The 21,312-nt window shown below is 36.4% G+C and overlaps 3 protein-coding genes across 3 annotated transcripts; 1 reads left to right on the forward strand and 2 right to left on the reverse strand.

Annotated features, from left to right (window-relative positions):
* Nucleotides 1-247: 247 nt before the first annotated feature.
* On the reverse strand, nt 248-5,093 carry LOC141901276 (coagulation factor XIII A chain-like). The gene is made up of 14 exons (XM_074788420.1): nt 5,047-5,093; nt 4,552-4,718; nt 3,983-4,165; nt 3,531-3,791; nt 3,260-3,378; nt 2,968-3,075; nt 2,704-2,881; nt 2,451-2,589; nt 2,214-2,317; nt 1,891-2,133; nt 1,206-1,484; nt 894-1,054; nt 661-800; nt 248-553 (listed from the first exon to the last, which is right to left on the reverse strand). The coding sequence occupies exons 1-14, from the start codon at nt 5,091-5,093 to the stop codon at nt 406-408; spliced, it is 2,277 nt and encodes a 758-aa protein (XP_074644521.1). The 3' UTR covers nt 248-405.
* Nucleotides 5,094-9,376: 4,283 nt separating this feature from the next.
* On the forward strand, nt 9,377-13,692 carry LOC141901330 (complex I assembly factor ACAD9, mitochondrial-like). Its single transcript, XM_074788510.1, has 17 exons — nt 9,377-9,772; nt 9,997-10,090; nt 10,219-10,320; nt 10,427-10,533; nt 10,608-10,708; nt 10,827-10,977; nt 11,123-11,225; nt 11,419-11,492; nt 11,570-11,645; nt 11,794-11,864; nt 12,002-12,121; nt 12,215-12,423; nt 12,510-12,636; nt 12,780-12,857; nt 12,936-13,064; nt 13,154-13,226; nt 13,314-13,692. Exons 1-17 carry the CDS (start codon nt 9,524-9,526, stop codon nt 13,409-13,411), a joined length of 1,962 nt encoding a protein of 653 aa, XP_074644611.1. The 5' UTR covers nt 9,377-9,523; the 3' UTR covers nt 13,412-13,692.
* A 939-nt stretch (nt 13,693-14,631) lies between these two features.
* LOC141901110 (uncharacterized) lies at nt 14,632-21,011 on the reverse strand. The gene is made up of 5 exons (XM_074788194.1): nt 20,934-21,011; nt 19,900-20,064; nt 19,505-19,633; nt 18,858-19,068; nt 14,632-18,441 (listed from the first exon to the last, which is right to left on the reverse strand). The coding sequence occupies exons 2-5, from the start codon at nt 20,027-20,029 to the stop codon at nt 18,300-18,302; spliced, it is 612 nt and encodes a 203-aa protein (XP_074644295.1). The 5' UTR covers nt 20,030-20,064; nt 20,934-21,011; the 3' UTR covers nt 14,632-18,299.
* Nucleotides 21,012-21,312: the final 301 nt, after the last annotated feature.

Consider the following 21,312-nt stretch of genomic DNA (forward strand, 5'->3'; position numbering starts at 1 on the left):
TATGAATATTTTATTGCAATGAATGTTAAATTGTCGGATATAAAATTAAACAATAAAATAGCGATTAACAGGTAATGAATATTTTTTTGCATGCGAAGCTTGTGATTTTCTAATTTGAGTATTCTATACTGATTAACAATAATTGCGTAATGAACTCATTGAAATTATACGATAGCTTATAAATAGAGAATAGATAATCAATAAGAATACACCTTTGAATAGGATGATACGACTTTGTGACTGATGACTGACCAATTATTTTTTTTATTTCTAGTACCTCTCAGATCTTAATGAGATCCGGCGTTCTAAGTACCTGATACTTGACTAGTATATATTTAAGAAGGATGATTTTGCAATTTGTCACAATGTTAATCATTAATGGGTGTAAATCCCTTCTTTATGTATTTAGACTTTCTGTATTTCAACAACAGCCGATCCGGTGATGTTTGTCAATTGTCGTGAGTTGAAACTGCAAATTATTTCTCTTTTGCCCTGGAATTTTGGAGTCAGGTGAATTTTTTCAATCAAGACTTTACCTGGATTTATTGACTTTCTGAAAAAAGAAAAATTAAGAAATATATATGTTTTGTAGCGTGCGATTTTGTGGAAGATAGATAATATTCAGTATTTAATTAAGTAAACGTCTTGTGAAAAACTAACCTGACCGATACGGATAGGGTGCGAGCAATTCCTGGACCCTCTATACTGATAACACCTTGTGTCAAGGGAACAGACAGCGGATTTGTGAATTTTACCGTCACTTCGAACGCGTAACCAACTTTAGGCTTATCGGTTGAAACCTGAAAATTATAGGTTAGTTAAGTGAAACTCAATATGCAATGTTTAAAAATACAAAAATGCTTTGTCCGATTTGTGACAATTCGTAAGCCTACCTGGACATCGAGATCTGGTTTTTCAATTTCAAGTGATTCGGTAGTTGTAAATCGTTGCCCAGTTTCCTCGACCTTCGCGTTGCAATAAATTTTGACCGTAGCGTCGCAGTCGAGTTTGTCCAAATAATTCACTGCCATCAATGGCAGCTCGAATTCAGAAGCTAGATGATAGATATACATTTACTGTAAACTAACACATTCATACAAGTCCAAATCAAGATTTTATGGTAGACTTCACTTTATGTTTACGAGTATTCTAAGAGCAAAATATCAAGTGTTTTTTCAATACAGAATTGTATTTCGAATACGTACTAGAATTCGGTTCCAATATGGTTGTATTTTTCTCTTTAGTCAGGGTTTCTCCGGGTATTCCCGTATAGTAAGCGGCAGCCGCTACTATAGTGATATCGACGGTCCTTTTTTCTCCTGTCTTATTTCTCATCTTTAGAATGAATTTCATGTTCCCATTTAGTTCTATCGAATCATCAAAATCGAATGCCACATCACGTGAAGTGTCCTTTACTGTCAAATCTTGTTGTCGACTACTGTAATTGTATGCTTTTGCCAAAGCTACTTTTTCTTCTTCACACCCTATAATGCGAATAAAACCGATATTCTAGTTTTAGTTAAACACAAATCAAGCTCATTATAGCTACCTTCGGTATAACATTCAAAGGTTTCATCATTAGACGAACAAGCATTACTTTTATGCAGCTTGATCGTCAATAGAAAGGTTTGATCTTGAAATAGGGATTAACCCTGTTATCTATTAATTTGGTAGATTTCGTTTGGTTTGGTTTTGATTGGTGTCCCTTGCAAACCCACCACACGTGTCTCGAACGAAACGTGGGGGTTGGATTTTGAAATCGAGGTACAGATAGTTGTGTGATCGGCGGTCGAATTAACATATCTTTTTGTTTTTAAAAATCGAAGTACCGGTACACAATTGAAAAGTATCGGTTCATTCATTGAACAATCTTCCGTTGCTTCATCTTACCATCTGGGTGCTTGTACAATGGCGTCAAATCCTGGCGTCCATTTCCTCCGACTTCCTTCGTACTGATATATTTTCCGATGCAACTATTATTTACGTTTATCATCTCCAGGTTTCCATTCGCATCAACCAGCCATTCGACCTTGTCACCATTCACTTCAGCAAATATGAATTTCGAATCATAACCGATGTAAACTTCTCCATTCTTGACAGCGGTTAACGGTGCTGGTCCACAACGCATTACTCCTTTAAATATATTTCAATCGTTTATCTTTATGAATTCAGGAGATTGGACAAATAACAGTTTTTGTTTGTTTTGTGCTTACCCTCAGACACCTCTTGTGGTGTGGCATCGTGGGCTTGCCATCCGTCGTAACCTTTTGGCAAATCGGTACGTGCCATCCAGGACTCATTCCAAACATGGAAATTCCTGCGGAAATATAATGTCAGTGCTATTATATCGCAAATTTCCACACCTTTTTTGTATGAAGTCCTCCTTCAAAGGAAGTAAATTCTTCGTCGAAGTAGAACTCATGAAAGTAAATCCACTTCTTAAGACTTACCAGATGGAATCGTTAAGTCTGTTTCTTGGTTCACCGCTGTTTTTGTCCCAGTGAAAGTCAATCGACATACTACCGTCATTGTCGTGGGCAGATTCAAAATTAGTCACACTTCGAGTTGGTATACCAAGAGTTCTAAGCACTACAAGAAAAATGTATATGTTTTAAAATGTGTTTAGAAGCAATGCCAATATTCAGAGAGAAAATACATTGTGGATAATTCGACATTGCTAGAAATATTATTTTAATTTCGTACAGGTAGTGACGAGGCCAGAAAACACCCAGCATTGACCATATTTAACTTCATTTTTCGTGCGCATATATTCCTCCAGGATAGCAACGCTGCCATTCCAAGCGACTGGAGGGGTTCCTCCACCATAATCACCGCTCCAATTACCAGTTAATACGCCCCCGTCGTTATCGTTACTGTTTGCCTAAAATAGACGTTTCGAATTAATTAGCAAGATGATGATTGGAGTGAAAAATTCCCGATGTAATGTGTAAAGATGAATGTACTCACCAATGCCGATATAGCCCTAACTACCAGTACCGGATTACCACGAGCCTGATCAGAGAGATCGGCTAGATCCAATAGTCTCATTGCCGCCAACAAACAAACATCTTCAAACTAATATATAGATTAACGTAACTTTATTTAGATTATACGTAGCATTAAGACCTTCAATGTAGACCTTATAGTTTGTCATTAGAGCTAGAGAACTTCAGCTCGTGGGGAATCTAGGATAAGATATAATGGAAAATGGTACAGAATAAGCCATTGGCTGTGGACGGTTTTGGAACTGCTTTGATACCTGGCCAAAATTCCATGGTTTTCCCATAAAACGCTTTTGGCTTCCGATCCATATTCGTCCAGTCTCATTGAGAACATACTCCTCGCGCTCAGCTGTATCACCCATGTAAACATTATCGTCTACAAAAACCAACAAGAAAACTTAATTGATAATTCAAATCATCTCAAAGTGCCCCGGTGACAAGAATTATAACTGACATTATATCAATTTGCAATAATGCAAATCGAAAAGGATCTCAATACCGTCTAATACCATATCAATCAACGCATACCGTTATTCCATGGGTTAAACAGCACATGGATGTCATCTTCGACTTCATGGCGGAACATGTACGCATCTTCATCCTTATCCTCATACTGCGTTACAATAAACAGAGTCCAGGGAGCGACGATGCAATGAGACGGTGTCATCACTTCGTACTTGATTGTTTTGCCAACGGACTCCAATATCTTTGCACCCCATTTTCCTTTGTCAAGCTTGTTGACAATTGGGACCCTGACCAGCGTACCCTTACTCGGTTTCGGGCGATTACCTACGTACAAAGAGAACCGGAGAGTTATCAATGATTGGCTATAAACCGTCTTCAGAGACTTTCCGAATAAGAGACTTTCAATTTCGTAGAAACCTTTGCATGAGATGTACTAAATCATGCACACGTTATTTCCAAATCAACCTCCTGATTGTAGAAACTGAAGAGTATTTTGACACTATGTTTTGACTTACTAGTTACAAACTGGAGGATGACTTTATCTTTAGTTTTGTCGAAGTCTCGATCAAAAGTTGTCGTCAAAGAAAAAGATTGACCTCGACGAATAATCAGATTTTCTAATTCGTACTCGGATGTATGATGAGCGGTTCTGTTTTCAGCAACATGAAGATCGACGTGGATAGTTTTCATCAATCCATCTAAAATTAGATCATAACCATTCAAAAACTTTATATGACGAGATATATCAAGAAAACACGGCATTTTCTTCATGATTTTGCTATATCTGAGCTACCCTTGTTCAATATAATCAAGTTATTACGATGAGAAAATCTATAACCGGGGCATAATGCCAAGAATGCGCAACCTAAGACACAACTATCCATCAATCCCATCACATTTACTATGAAATGAAACATTCAAAATGTTTGTACCCAAAAATATGATAAAATATCACCTAGCTCCCAGACTACAATATCTAAGAAATTTGAATGCAGAACAATTTACAGATATTTTAATGGATTATTTCGTCTTGTAGGATGAAATATGTTCATGGCTATATTTCTTGATCTTCTCTTCTTCTTACCAACTTTAGAAGTAGTTGGTTTGTCGTCGTCGTGATCGCGCGCTCGGGTTTCTTCTAGAATTAAATGATCGGGAAGCTGAGCTCGTCGGCTGTACAAATTCTGCGGACGTCCACCGAACGTCCGTCTGATACTCTTGCGAAAATTACTACCAAATCCACGACTTGACCTGCAAGTGAAATATGAAATGATAATGGAAATGCTTTAGTTTCAGCCTTTACTTTCTAATGAAGCAAATTTTAAGGTAAAATTGCAAGTGCATTCCAAGACAGGAATTCTTTTGAGATGTAGAAATATATATGTTTAGTGTTAGTAGAATTAATATAATAAAGATAATGCAGAGGAAAAAATAACAGAAACCAGACAGTAACGCACACAGAAACCAGACAAACTTGTGTGCAGTTTCTCAGACACTAGAAATGGAAATTAGTATTGTTAAAGGAAGAAAACTTGCCATCCAATACACGGGATCATCTCGGAAAATATGTGGAACCTACCCTGTCGGGCAGCACGAAAACCATCCATAAAATGCTGCAAGAGGCATTGCACCACTGGTTAATCCAACTCGCCAAATGATTTTAAAAAAACAAATACGACCTGTCGAGACTTGCGATGATATAAGAACAGTTAAAAAGTGCTGCCGAAACTTTCAATTACTGAATAAACATCACTTCACGTCACGAACTTATTTGCCTAAAACATGCTACCGCTTTGTGTAAACATAAAACAATTAGATAATCATGCCTATCCCGAGTCAATAGCTTAGATTACCAGACAGGTTTGGTTGATTTATCTTTCGGCACTCCTTGGCTTTTTCGTTATGCATTTCTACCATGTCTATTTACATTTTAAATTTTTAGTCTTTAGATTTTTTCGAAGGTGAATATAAATCTATAAAAAAACAAGAATTCCGATCAACTGATGAAAACATGTGCATTCAATGAAGTCGAAATGTAACTATTACTTATCTAAATATACATATTGCAATGTAAATTGGTCAATTAACCAGACACGTTTATTGCAGCTTCATTCTATAATGAAAAGGAATAATTTCTCGACATTTTTAGGCGAAAGTGGGCGTCTAGATCGTATGGAAAATTGTCTATGCCTCGTGCAAGCCAGTACATTTTGGGTTTGCATGAATTTGCAAAGAGAAGCATTTTCCACTAGTACTGATTGCGCAAGCAATTACCGATTTAGTGCAGAGCCCGCAATAACATTATTTGCACTGTCTGACAGCCGAGGACAAGTTGATTGCCGCATGCCAGTAAATTATGAACAAACACCTGAACATTTCCCGATTGTTTCATAAAGATATGGATTCCTTTTCAAGGTTCACGTAAAGCATTTCCATCTAAACGACATTCTTACATAGTTTGATCGTCTTCAAACGGTGGCTTATTGGCGTGACCCAACTAACTTTGAACGCTCGAAGAGACCCATAATCGTTGACAAAGTAAACTAAATGCGCTGTAGTCGTAAAATAAAGTTGAAAATTCTTTTGGAAACAATAATGAAATAATTCATGAACTTGTCTTCTTAAAGTTTGTGTTATTATTATATACATGTAGAAGTAGATCGCATTTTTCGCATTTACGAGTTATGACTGGAATCTTCTCGGGTTCGGTCAATCAGTTGAATTGTCGTGACCCACACTCGTTTCTTAATTCGATTCGACACACAACACACGATCAAATCCGGGTTAATCGAAAGCAGCATCGGAAAAATATGTGTCGGAAACTGATTTCACATTAGTATAATCATCAATCAACTCTTTTCCATGGTATAATACGCATGGTATATAACGACGAAAGTAGTGCATAATAAGGTTAAACAAACCACCGTCGGCAACTCAACGCCTGAACTTACACTTAAAAAATTACGTTTTATTCCCATTATTTTACATTTAATTTGCTCTTTGATATATGAACTATTTACAAAAATACGAAGATTTTACTTTTTAAACAAAAAAAAACATTGCTTTCATTTTCGTAAACATTTCATTAATATCAACAAACAACGAAGTAATTTTACCACTATATATGAATAGAAATGCGACGAAAATAATTCAAATCAACATAAGCAACCACCTGCTAGTAGTAATTTAGCGAATTATGATTTATGATCAAGATATATTGTTATTAGCGCATTTGCTTGCAATGAAAATATGTGCAATTTGTGCTTCCAGAAAAAGTAGGAAAACAAAAAACGAATGATTCAAACGTGACATACCTTCCACGTCTTTGAAAACCACCTGCATAGCCATGGTGCCCGTGCCCATGACCATGACCATGCCCATGTCCAAAATGAAACACCGATCGGAAATTGAAACTTCTGCTCCTGCCTGGCATTTTGGATATTAGCACAATGAAACGAGAGAGACGTGAGATGAATTCAATTCAAATCGTTCAACAGAAAGAGTAGAGAGGCATAATAGTGCGTGGGACCACGCCTTCTCGCGAGTTATGCAAACAGTGCTTGCAGCACACAAACGACAAAACGTAATCTGTGACGTAGAAAGCTAATTTGATGTTTTTGTAGAGCAACTGTGGGTCAAGATCAGTTTATTAAAGTTGCGCTAGGAAAAATTAGCTACAATGATAAACTCTTGTGATTTGACGAAGGGTCGTTGACATTCTTTTATTCATTCCAGATTAGAACTCGTCCGTGGAATAAATACAGAAAAATAAAACTGAAGCTGTTTGTACTTGAACGCATCAATGAAAAAGATTCAATTGCATCGGAATCTTAATCTGTATTTGAAAAATATTACGACGATCAGCATGTTTAATTCCACCATGAATCCATCGCTTTTATATTCAAACCAGGTTTGGCCGATCGGTAATAATTTCTTTCACGTCCGATCAACCGTTCAAGCTTTTACCACTTTCACTTCTCGGTTAAGCCATAGTTTTTTTATAAGGTTTTCACAATTTTTGGTCACGTTTTCATTCTCGGCGTAGTGGAGGTTTGTTACAACGAGAGTTACATCTGTGTATTCCAGAGGGTCACGCGGTTGATCTTTATTTATCGTGCACAGGTTTTCGAGTTTTCTTTGCCTCTTTCAGAGTTCTTTGTCTAATGCAACAATTTCAATGGAGTATGCATCCATCCTCAAATCACATATTCTCGCATGCCGGAATGTTTTCCATACTGTCAGGTGGACGCTACAGCTCTATTCTAATGATATTTTAGTTAGCTAGTACTCTAATATAACAAGTGTGGTACTCAGTCAGGAATCCCTTTGAATTTTTGTCCGCCTAGCTATGCAACTTTCAGGTTCAGCGAACAATCTTTGTCGTTCATAATTCCTTATAATTTCTTTAATATTATATTGAGGTTTCCAGTTTCTAGGCGCCATTTTGTGGCGGTCCCTCGAGGTCCCCATTGTTGCGATAATTTGCGCTCATTTTTTAAACTTGAGTTTTGATTGAATGTCATATAGCTCTGCAGTCCCTTGCTTGATTAACTTCATTTATAGACCATTTTAAAGGAAATGAAATGCAGATATTTACCGGTGATTTTTTGAACTCTTGAATTTTTTGGTTTCACATTGTCACTGCTCTTAATTGTTGCGTTCAAAAATCCGATTATCACCGGAAATTATCTGCATTTCATTACCTTTAAATTGGTGTATTACTTAAGTTAATCAAGCAAGGGACTGCAGAGCTATTTGATATTCAATCAAAACTTATGTTTTAAAAATGTCGGTTAGATTTATTCTCATCTTCTAATTAGCCCAGACTGATAAAGTATGGATAACTGATATGTAATATGTTTAACAAAAATTACTTACAAAATCTTTCTATAGTAATGGAGGAAATTGTCCGAGTGTCGATAGTGCGACATTTTTGAATTCGACAACTTGCGTCGTGACAACTGAGAACCTGACCCAATAATATGTCTAGAATGAGAAAGTGCTCATTCTATACATTTTACTATTATAGGACGAATCACTTGCATAGGCAAATAAAAAACTTGACTGATCCAAGACAGCAGATGAATGTCTTTCATTCGATAAATTTTTTCAAAAATCTGTACCGGATTGAAGTTGGCCCCATTATTCACAAAGTTTTTGTTCAATCATTTGCTTGGAAATATTTTCTGTCAGAGATAAATATTGATTAAAGCAGTCACAGACATTAAAGGAATCGTGCTCCCGGTAGTCAAACAGAATAAAACTAACACATTCAAATATCAGGCCCGTAGCGTGGGGGCTTCGGACGAAGTTCATTTGGTCCGCAAAAATGTCATTTTTTTTTCGTACATGACTAAATACTCAGGGCGTCGCACCTGCGGTGTTGGCGCTGTAGGCTTCGTCTCCAGCCGAACACACGATATGGTCCAAATTTATGGAAAAAGAACCCCCAACCAAAATCTCACGCTACGGGCCTGAATATTCAGTGCTATGTGATGCATCCGTCGCCAACACATTGAAAATAAGAAAACTGACCCACTGTCTTAACCTGAGCAATGTATCTCTGTCGTTATCATGGTAATAGTAAATTAAGTGACGTAATTGGCACGAAATTCGCCCTTTTTCCGGCACTTTTGCAGTGCCCGGCCGTGGCCGGCCCACAGTGCCGGCACCTCGAAGCCTATGAATTATTAGGATCCCTTGTGAAGTTGATTATTAATTCCTTATTCTGTTACTTATTACTTATTCGAATGTGATAGGAAGTTGGTCACTAATTTTAAGCTCCATATTCAGCGTTTTCATCGCCACCAACCCGACTTTGTTACAATACGGAGTAATAAAGATTCACTTTAATTGTATTGAGGCTTACTATGAATCCAATTCCGTACTTTACTCTGTACCTATGGTTACACAAGTGACAAGCCGTCCCAAAACACGCGTTGTTCCCGAATTCATATGACTCCTTGTTAAATTTTCATTAATTGGTAGTTCCTCCATAAATCTACAACTCACTTTGGTCACTTTTGTCAGTTTATCTCGAAATACGCAAAAGAATCATGCAAACAATTCGATTGTTGAACTCGGCAAGGACTAGATTGACTCCTGTTTTTAAGTGGAGTAGACCGAGTATTGCCGCCAATAATAATCTTATTTTGCACAATACGAAAAGTACTGATGCTGCTACAGCCGTTAATGTAGACCGACACACTAACGAAAAGGCTGGAGAAATTTCTGAGAGTCAAATTGTTAAACCGCTTACCAATGAACCGTTCGTGAAAAATTTGTTCTTGGGAAATTATGATAAAGTAAGCAGGCACAAAAGTGAAAGCAAGCTGTGTGGGTCCATAGTCAAAGCCTTAGTCCAGCTTTGAATTTGGACCCACATAGTTTGATTGTGGACCCACAAGCCACCCACAAGCCTTAGTCTTAAGTTCTAGGTGATCTCATGGTTTCCCTTCTGGAATAACTAGGCACTAGTAGACTGAAATTAATGTTACTCTCTAATTTATGTAATACAATTTTATTTTAGAATATGCTTGTTTATCCCGAGATAACTGACAATGAAGAACTAGAACAATTGAATGAGTTAGTGGCTCCACTTGAAAAACTTTTCAATGAAGAAGGTGTGCAAGAAATGATTATATTTGAACAAACACAATATGTAATTTCCAAGAGTTGTTAGTCAGTTGTGGATCAGCATTATTAAGTGACATTCTACATATTCAAAATGTTGAGTTATATTTGATTTCAGTTGATTCAAAATTGATCGATGAAACGTCAACGATACCGGATTCCGTTTGGAAACGATTGAAAGAGTTTGGATTATTAGGAATTCAAATTCCACAAGCCTACGGTAATTTAAGTGTCAAATTTACTTAATCTTAAACCTTAGCAAGTCATCTATTTTAGATTGTCAATCCGATTAACGACTGTCTTGGGGTTGTGTGTTTATATTACAGGTGGATTAGAATTGTCCGCTACGGAGTTTGCCCGGATATTTGAGATCATTGGTTGCGATGGAGCCATTGCCACTGCATTAGCTGCTCACCAGTCTATCGGATTGAAGGTATAAACCACACTAGAGAACTTACAGGTATAAAATGAAATATGGTCTAGAGTCTTGTGTTTTGATCATTGCAGGGAATCCTAATAGCTGGAACAGATGAACAAAAAATGAAATATCTGCCAAAATTTGCATCCGGGGAACATGTGTGCGCATTTTGTTTAACAGAACCCGGAGCGTTAGTATCACATTGAATTGTTACTATTGTATATAATGTGTATTTATACAATAAACTCAGGATCAACAGGCCACTTCAGAACATTTCAATTTTATCAATACTCTCATTGAAATTTCAGCGGTAGCGATGTAGCTTCATTGACAACACGAGCAACATTGTCTGAAGATGGAAGTACATATTACGTCAGTGGATCGAAGTGTTGGATCACTAATGGAGGCATTGCTGATGTTTACATAACATTTGCTAAAACTGAAATTACAGACAGTGAGGTAGGTCTCATACATGTGTATTTCATCTAGAAAACAGTTCAGTCTTTTGGGAAAAAGAATCAATGGAAATATTTTCATATAGTCAAAGGGCTGTTCGGAAAGGAAATGTTTACAGTAGTTGTCACTTGATATTATTCTGTTGCAGGGAAACAAAAAGGATAAAGTAACTGGCTTCATAATCGATCGTAACGCAGGTGGAATAACCACTGATAAACCTGAAAATAAGCTTGGTATTCGTGGATCAAACAGTAAGATACTGAGAAAACTCTGGCTGCTTTCAGTTATGGTGTAGCAAGATGTTAGAACTGTCATTTTGTAGAGCCAATTTGATAACTGTGGCCATGCAGCTCGGCCCTTTTAGAATTACAAAAAATTTTTACCAAGCAAATTAAAAAACGTAGATAATTATCTTACAATTAAACGCTGTCAATCTTTATGTAGCTTGCCAGGTGCATTTTGATAACACCCCTGTACCAGTGTCAAATGTGCTTGGAGAAGTCGGAAATGGTTTCAAGGTTTGTTCATCTGAAATTGATTAGTACTGATAATGTCTATAAGAAGGATATTTGAGATAATTCATTTTTAATCACAGTTAGCTATGAACATTCTGAACAGTGGTCGGTTTTCCATGGGAGCTGGTGTTGCTGGAATAATGAAAAAACTGATGAGTAAGTTAAGCTAATTTGCTACTCGGTGCTTCTTCATGTTACTTTCTTGTGGATTCCCGTAATAAGCACAAACTATATTTTGATAAAGATGATAATCTCTGTACAAGATGAAAAGTGTTTACATGTCTATGTTCGCTTGTATTTCTAGATATGATCAGTGATCAAGCGTTGAACAGAGTTGCATTTAACAAGAAATTGGCTGAATTTGAGTTGATTCAGGTATTGCTTTTTTACCCGCTGTTAAACTTTTTTTGACTCTCGTATTCATATTCACTTAATAGAGCATTGTCTTGTGCTAAGACTGCAGATTTTTAGATATATGTAAATATTTTGTAACAGTTACTTGTATTTTACAGGATAAATTTGCCAAAATGGCTGTGTCGGCCTATGCTATTGAAAGTGCCACATATCTCACATCGCTAACTATAGATAGTTATGAGAAACCAGATTGTTCAGTCGAAGCAGCTATCGTGAAAGTAAGATCCATGTCTTACCATTGGATAAGCCATTTATTCCTCTAGACAATAAGTATTTGAAAAGAGACTTAACCTAGAAAAATTGATTTATAGGTTTTCAGCTCTGAACAGGCATGGATACATGTCAGCGAAGCCTTACAGGTTATGGGTGGATCCGGATTTGTTAAAGACTACCCATATGAACGATTATTGAGAGACTGTCGAATACTTTTGATTTATGAGGGAACAAATGAAATTCTACGAATGTTCATTGCCTTAAATGGAGTACAATTTGCTGGAAAACAACTGCAAGACCTTGTACGGTATGAGTTGTATTTCAATTTATTATGCGAGTCGTATTCTTTCTTCAATCATTGGATTTAAGTGATCAATGCGAAATTTCTTTCAGGAAAATGAGAGATCCATTAAACAACATGGGCACATTGGTCAAACAGTTGATAAACCGAGTGAAAGTCAATCGTACAAAACCAGCAATGATTTTAGGACTCAAAGACCAGCTGCATCCCAATTTCCATGTAACTAAGATTCCGAAATCGAATACATTATTTACAATTTTTATGAAATTAGAATTCAAACCACATTTTTGGTTAAGGAGACAATAATATTTCAGTTTACATGCGAGCAACCAATGCTAGATAAATTATCATTTTCATTACAGAATGCTGCCAATGAATTGGAATCACGCGTTTTAAAATTTAAGATTTCAGTTGAAAATATACTACAGAAACATGGAAATGTGAGTAGATTTAAGATTTTGTCGTGCATGTTACCATCATTCGAAATTTCTAATGTTCAAAATGATTTTGTTTTGAAGAAAATCATCGATAAGCAAATGGAACTCAAACGGTTGGCCGATATTGCCATAGATATTTATGTGATGACTGCTGTGATTGGGCGAGCTTCACGGTCAATTTGCATTGGATTACGAAATCATGATTACGAAGTAATGAATAATTACTTGTACATATTTATATCAATAGAAATGGATTGTTATCGAACCAATTTTCACCCCTTACATTTATTTATTTGCAGAAAAATCTGGCTAATGCTTTCTGCTTTGAAGCGTGTAAGAGAATTGATAGAAATTTGGAAGAACTTCAGCTCGGTAGGTACAAATAATGATATGCCTATATATTGCTAGTGCTTTAGTGGTACGAGAAAGTCATCAGTACATCTACTTGTTCTATTTTAGGGTTCAACAACATAGATGATGTGTATAAGGAAATAGCTGATGGTGTTTTCAAGGCAGAAGGTTACCCAGCTGAGCATCCCTTAACAAGGAATTGGTGATGCAATGATTACTGAAAGAACTACACTGAATGAAAAAATGCAATTATTGTCAGCTACTCTAAATCTCTTATATATAGTAGTAGGAGGGTCATACAAAAGCGTGGATCAAATGATTAGTACAAGATTGATTTATTTGTTTCTTTCTCAATGACCGTCATACATGTATTCTTCTATTTATTATCATCATGTGTATATACATGCATATTTATGTGTGTTGTTTTTTGTCCAAGCTGTTGGGCTCTACATTGTACAAACAAAATAAAATCATATATTTAGTCGGATCACTAACTTCGTTGTTTGATATCGGTAGATGCATTTCTGTTTCATAAGAAATTGATGTGGATTTCTTTTCTGTTGTTGCTTTAAGACAATGAACACTATGACATTATAAGGGCAACGGAACTGAATGTTAGATTGCTGTCTGTAAGGAGCTGTTTCAATTATTATTTACAAGGAAGGGATGAGGAAAACTACATATAGATACTTAAATGTACCTATTCTCCATCAATAGAAATTGAAGTATCGTTGTTGACCACCACAAAGTACAAGAACTTATATGTCACAGACGTAAGCCCTTTAGTCCCAAATTATTTTATTTCACCAACCTTAGATTACATCAACAATCATCTGCTACCGCAGGACATGTGGAACATTCAGCATTTTACAATAACTTATTGTGTTAACTGTTAGTAAAAACATAAATTATGACAAGGTTTTCTAGAGAACAATGAAATTTTTATTTTGAAGACACACATGAATTGGAAAATGTATATACATGTACAGCCCTCAGAAACGAATACATGAGATTAAGCACACGTTTCACTGATAAATGGGAATGAAAAAAAAACAGGTGTTCATAACCCCCTGCACAGATGTTACAATCTGTCCCACCAATGAATCAATTCTTCATAAACTATGAAGACAGGTAGATATCATATGCAGCCACAGAAAATACTAACCCTATATATTTCAAATACTTGCCTCAAAATTGCAGAATCCATTGATTTGCTGAATTGTCTGGACCAGATCTGTTATAAGTCATCAAAGTTTCACTTTCTTCTCAGAAGTATCCTTTAGTTTTCAGTGGACTTCTACGAGGTCAAGCATGCTTTATTGGCATCGTATTGTCCGTGAAGCGCAAGCAGCTAGTCATAATATGTGTGACTATCCATCTCCCGATACCAGAATAAGAATTCCATGAATAACAAAAACATTGGATATTTTTTAACTTTTGATATTTTTATTTCAAGTATGAAAATTATCAGCACCTTTATTGGTACACCACAATAATCCTTGGCAAAACAAATTGCCCTCGCGACTACATTTCAATCTTCTTACTAACCAATTTGATATGCGTCAAGAACTATTTGGTAATGTAAATTGCCGCGAACGCAGCATTCGTGGCATTTTTGCAAAGGTGAGCTCACTTCCAGTGGCCAAGACAGCCTTTCCTTTCCCTTAAAATATAAGCTGCCCCTAATGAATCTCATTTTAGATTATTATAAATTTTTTATACATTTATTAGGCATCTTGACCACTGGGCTCCAAGATCTCTACTATACTCTTCTCTATCTCGCTCCATTAGTTGTTAAAACATCACATAAATGCAATTTCTGTAGAATTAATTGACATGTTCGGGTAGTTCCCAAATAGCAGAGTATGCCACAAACTTCTTCTGCAGTTGATTCAAATACTGAGAACAAGTCAACGATTTCCACATAATTAAGCACTTTCCCAGGAGACAAAAATGATCCTGGTCAGAAGAAATAACCCACCAACTACACAACGATTCTTCACTGATAAATTTCCCACCATCAATCATTCCACCGATAAATTTTCACGACTGGCATGCAGCAACTCTGATGAATATTATACAATATATATCGCGTATTACAATTTCAACGCCAGCACTTGACCGCATAGCCCGATTCCCACCACTAAGTGAAACACGTTGCTGCATCCCAGCCAAGAAAGCGATTGTTATACATGATTTTACAATGTGAAGAAAAATGCATTATTTAGCGTCCCCTTCTCTCCAAATCGTAATTAAAGACAGCTGCCACAAGATTAAAAATGTCCACACCAACATTCGAGGAATAGCGTTCATTCCCTTGAACAAAAAATATTTCCATAGTTTTTGTTTGACAGCAAGGGATAATTCCCCAATCGCACAATCCAACGCAGAATAACTGACTCTTATCGATAATTATTGTTAACTAATGGTAAACTGATTTCTGATAAGGGATTGATTTTACCAAGTGCATAGATTTGCTGAAATAAAAACTTCACAGCAGTCGAAATAAATCATATCGCGCTATCATCGAGTTGTTTACAAAACACAAAAGCAACCTGTACATGCCCTACCAGTGTTTTACGTCTCTTGTAAGCAACTCGATATATAACAATGTATTGCTCTATTCGAAAAATATGCCAAATGAAACTACTGTTACTGGCCTATTTCCATTTTCATGTTCAACTAATTAAGTTACAGAATTGTTGAATATCAAGGCAGGTATTAAGCTCTCTTAACCCGTTATTAGCACTCAAACCGCCCTGCCAATTACTCCTCAAGCCGCCCAAATCCGCTGGGCACTTCTTTCGTATGCTGCACAAAAACGGTTATAGTGGGATTCGAACCCAATAACTTACGATAAACTACACACCTAAGTCCTCGAAATACCAACCAGAAATCAACATCCTCCTATTTCAATTTCTCAAGTATTTCATCATTTAGGATGTCCAACAGTAATAATCCGATAAACTTGTCTTGTTTACCAACAATTTAATCTAAAAAAATGTATTTTTTCTTTTGTTTTTTGTTTTACTTTTAAAATCTTCCCCATCATAAATCTTAACAGTTAAAAACATAATACATGAGATAAGAATACAAAATTTTACTAGGTTCCTATTTCACTAAGGGAAGTTCACTGGTCTAGTAATTGTCATCTATACTTTCCACCCAAAAATTTCTGACAAAATGTAGCTTATAACTTACATACCGGGTAGATCGTGTGATACATTGCAGAATTTCCTTTTGTTTCTTCTACAATTTTATGCAATTTATCAATATATCCGTATTGACTACTAAGTGGCGAAAAAGGTAACTGGTGAATGAATTGAAACAATATTTTTCTATAAAAAATAGACTTCACATTTCTAGATAATTTGTGTACGAGTTGTTTGACTATGTGCCGTCTTACTCTAAACATTCATTGAATATAAGCAAGCAATCAACAGGAATATACTGGTGTATCAGGAGTAAATAACACAAGCGTCAGATTCAAGATATATTGGGTTTATAATATTATTCTAGACTGCTCTCAAATACACTACTATCCAAAATTATTCTATTATTCGTTTGAAGACAATTTCAGCCCCATGTGAGATAACGTGGTAAGTGCATTGTTTAGATAATGAAAAGATTATAACCAGTGTAAAATCTTCATCAAACAAAAGTAATAAATACAAGGCGAGCGGGAGATCTAAGTATTATTAGATATTTCTTCAGATGATATAAGCCTAATAGAAATTTTGCTACATTTAAAAGGGATAATAGAGACCCCACCAAGTAAATGGAAGCAAACATTGTTATACATTAACGATTAATTCGCGAGTTTATCTAGGTTTGTGCTACTTCTTAAAATGCATAGGAAATATAAACTTTAAAACAGCTACTTTTTCTATAAACATCGAATAACTTCCCAAATATCTTGAGATGTTGAATCGCTCTGTATGTCTAAGGTATCATGAGGCCACACTAAAGAACAAAATGGGTTGATTAGAAGAAAACATTTCAGTAATTTAATCAGAGAAGATTGATTACAATAGTAACTGTAACTATGCCAATTCTTTCCTACGGCAAAGGCAATCCCAAATACATGCCGCGTCCTTTTTCAAACATCCTACCAACAATCAACTAGCTGCATAAATTATGAAACAAAGAAAAAATTTATAACACCTCTTTTTACAATTCGCCGACAAAGCATACTCAGTCAGGGTTCATAGCTCGAGGACTTTACTCCTAAAAAAACATCAACGTAATACATCCAAGATGCAACAGTAACATATTCATTTGCATGCTCACAACTAAATACAAATTCAAAAGCTACCAGAAACCTGCTATGAACCCTAATGATTGAATAACACATCATATCATATACCATATCATGGTAAAAAGTGCCCTAAATAGTTATCATCTAACACAAATCCATTTTTAACATCATGGCATATGATTAATACATATATGTACACACAGCATATTATAATTATTATCATAATTATTATTACCTATTCAGATCTTTTGATTCAATGAATGGATGACGTAACGTATTCCACAAAAAATATGTGTCAGCATCATCAAAAGAATTGGGATGATCATTTAACAACCAACAGCATCATTGTTAACTCACATGTACAGGACTTGTGCATGAATGAACAGATCATTTTGACATATAAACTTATTCTATCGGATGCAAAAATTTCACTCTTGACAAATGGTCAAACTCCGGAACTAGGTTCATGTCTGGATAGGGGATGTCTTCTTAATCTTTATTAACTTACAAGTTAATTAAAAACGTTAACAATCAAAAATATATACTTTTCCCCATATCTAAACCGTATCTGTACACACTTAGTGAGGTTTGCGATTAAGTCACATGGTCAGGGAACCCTATATCAATTGTTTTTTTAAAACTTTATCAATCACGGATCAAAGCGGCACAAAAAGGACAAACACCAGCCCTCACAATACCTTCAAAATACACGAGAAAGCATTTTTTTTCTATGTACAAACGAACACCTAAACTACCAGTTCTCAGCTGGTCAAATACTAGATATGGATCGGATAAATTAAATTGTGTTCACCCTCTCCTCTGTACTTGTCGACGGTTTAATCTTCGTCTTCAGCTGGTTCCTCGGTGCAGTCTTTGGCACGATGACCCTTCTTCTTGCAGTTGTAACACATGATGTTGTTGTTTTGATATGCATTACTACTCGTACAATCACGAGCCAGATGGCCCTTTTCATCACATCTGAAATGTAGATTACGAAATTGCTTCATGTTTTTCTCACTCGTTTATGTAGCTTTATGATAATTTCATCGACTCTATGACAAATAAGCCTATTCCCAAAATAACTCGAAGCCATTAATTGAGGGTGTGGTAAATGCATTGACGGATATTAAGAAATTGCTTGATGTTAGTTGAGGAATATGTCTACTCCTTATTTCTAAATTGAACACAATGGCCCACTGGGACTCCAAATCCCAAGTGGGCTAAAATGGAGTAAGTGACCTAAGGCTACTATTGACGTAGCTAGTTGCCAAACACTTAAATTTAATTTCAAAATCGATGATTATATAACTGAATTCGGAATGTCATGGTGTTGCGTTTTCTTAATAACTGACTGAAATAAAATCTATTTATAACTGAATAAAATATCTTATTACCTGTAACAGGTTATAGTAGCATCTGAGCTTCTACAGGATTGAGCAATGTGACCGGTTTGCCCACATCTGTAACAAACACGACCATCGGTTTCCTTCTCAGTGCACTGGCGAGCTAAGTGTCCAGTTTTGTCACACTTGTAGCAAGCCTTGCGTGGTGGATCAGGGCATTCTCTCATCACATGACCTGACTTCGAACAGTTATAACACGCACCTGGAAATGAGATTGAAACCACACACTATAAAAGCTGTCTCGACTGGATCAATTCCAGCCATTTACTCAAATTGAAGGCATCTCCTAATGTTTGCGAGGTGGAGAATTAAAACAATCAAGAATCAACTAGTTCCGTTATTTTTTCATAGCCATCGTCGGAAGTTTACTTGAAGCCCTTTACTACTGGAACATTCTGAGATTTTTAAATGCACGATTTCAATGGTGACGTTCAATTAATTGAAATTCTCTCAATAAAACCTGCAATATTTTATAGATTTAGATTAGATTACCTAACAGTAATCAAATTGCAAATCTATACTACAGGCAACGCATAATGCGCATCGAGCCATTTGATGGGAGACTGGCTGCTGGTTCATTTATTCAACACACCAGTTCTTCACAGTACTAAAACACTAGTTTTGATATTTCCACATACCAGAATCAACAGTTGCGGCGCATTCTTTGGCAAAGTGACCTGTGTCACCACATTTATAACAGCGAGGCTCCGATGATTCTTTGCATTCCTTAGCTATGTGACCAGCCTTGCCACATCTGAAGCATTTATCTGAAAATGATATGTCAGTTCTTAAGACTTGAAGCAAGCATTTGTACCGAAAACCTTCTTGAAGACAATCGGATTTGGGGAAACCAAATTTTCATTCCGAAAACACCACATACCATTGCCATTTTATTATGGCTGTCAGAAGCATTTCATGGGTGATTGGGAAATAAGGGAATGATTCTTTCAGAAATACCGACCAACAATTAGGGTTAATGAAAATTATAAGTTTGCAGGAGGAATTCCCAGAGATGAAAAACATCTAAAATTACCTCCACCACCACGGAATCGACCACCACGCGAGTTACTACCTCTCGAGCGACAGTTGGCGACGTTATGTCCCGGTCTTCCACAACCGTAACACCGGCTTGTACTACGAACTTCACGAGTCTCACTCATCATCGACAACTACTACACCTTCAACACTACTAACTTCCCTACAATAACAAAACATTTCATCAAAATAACAAAATTACTCCGCAACGCAGCATATATCCATAGATAAATGGCTACCATTTTTCTTATAAGTTATTCCTGTAATATTCGGTGTCGCGCAATACTGTGGACATTTCAATTTAAGTGCAGTAGTTTCTAGGTAAGTGCTAGGTTTTCTTTCTGCTAAGGCGCTCTAAATTAACAAACTGAATGTGCTTTTAAGAGTATCAACATAATACAATTCAAAAACAGATTGATATATTGTTCGATTGAGATCGGTATTTTTCGTTTGCTAATTTTTTTGTAAATATATCAGGAGGAAAAATCACTCAGAAAATCTATGTGCAAAGGACTGATTTCTATATTTTTGACTGCATTAGCAAAACCTTTGAGACACGTTTAGTGGTCAAACTTGTTGTGTCATTTGATAAGCAAAAATATCCGACAAATAATAATTATCAAGGGGGATAGGCTAGCTAAACAATAGGGTATCAGTCATCTAGAGATTATCAATCAATCAAGAGAATATTCCTAGTTTAAACAACAGTTTCCTGCCGAGAATGGGCAGAAAACCCCCATAAATAATATGAGCATTACAACAGATTTAAATTTTGATGTAGGAATCAAGCAAACAAATATATAGAAATGGAGAAGGGATCCGGGCTCGATCGATCCATCCATGCATATGCGCGTCATTAATTTATTATTGATCAGTGTTAGCTCGGCAGCGAGGATGTCAGCAGAGGGAAATAAATCCAATTCAAGCGCCCTTGAATGGAAACAATGCGGAATGAAATCGCCGTCAAAATAATCGCAAATTACCATTTAGAACATGTATCTATTTTACAGCAACAACAAATTATCTACATACCCTATCTCTTCTCAAACTAAACTCCTGACTTCTCCCACCTCCTCTTCTCACCAACAAGATGGTTGCTTTGGCTTCACCACGTGGTTTTGCACACGGTTTTCGCAATATGAGGTAACGCTACAATACGGCGGTAATCGAATCAAGACTACAAGTCACCGCTAGATATCGCCATCGGACCGCATGGGGGTGACAGGACGGACCCCGAAGATAGTGGGCCCTGTTTCAATCAAAAGATCTCATTTCAATCGATCAATGTCTAATTCAAATTTTTGGATTCACTTCCGTTCAGATGTCAAATTCCACCAGCTATCCCGCCAGCCGGATGCCGACGGTCATGAACCCGGGTGTCCAGTAGCGCCAACGCGGCGATCGGAAACGC

Source organism: Tubulanus polymorphus, chromosome 3 (genome assembly GCF_964204645.1).
Source record: "Tubulanus polymorphus chromosome 3, tnTubPoly1.2, whole genome shotgun sequence".
NCBI lineage: Eukaryota > Metazoa > Nemertea > Palaeonemertea > Tubulaniformes > Tubulanidae > Tubulanus > Tubulanus polymorphus.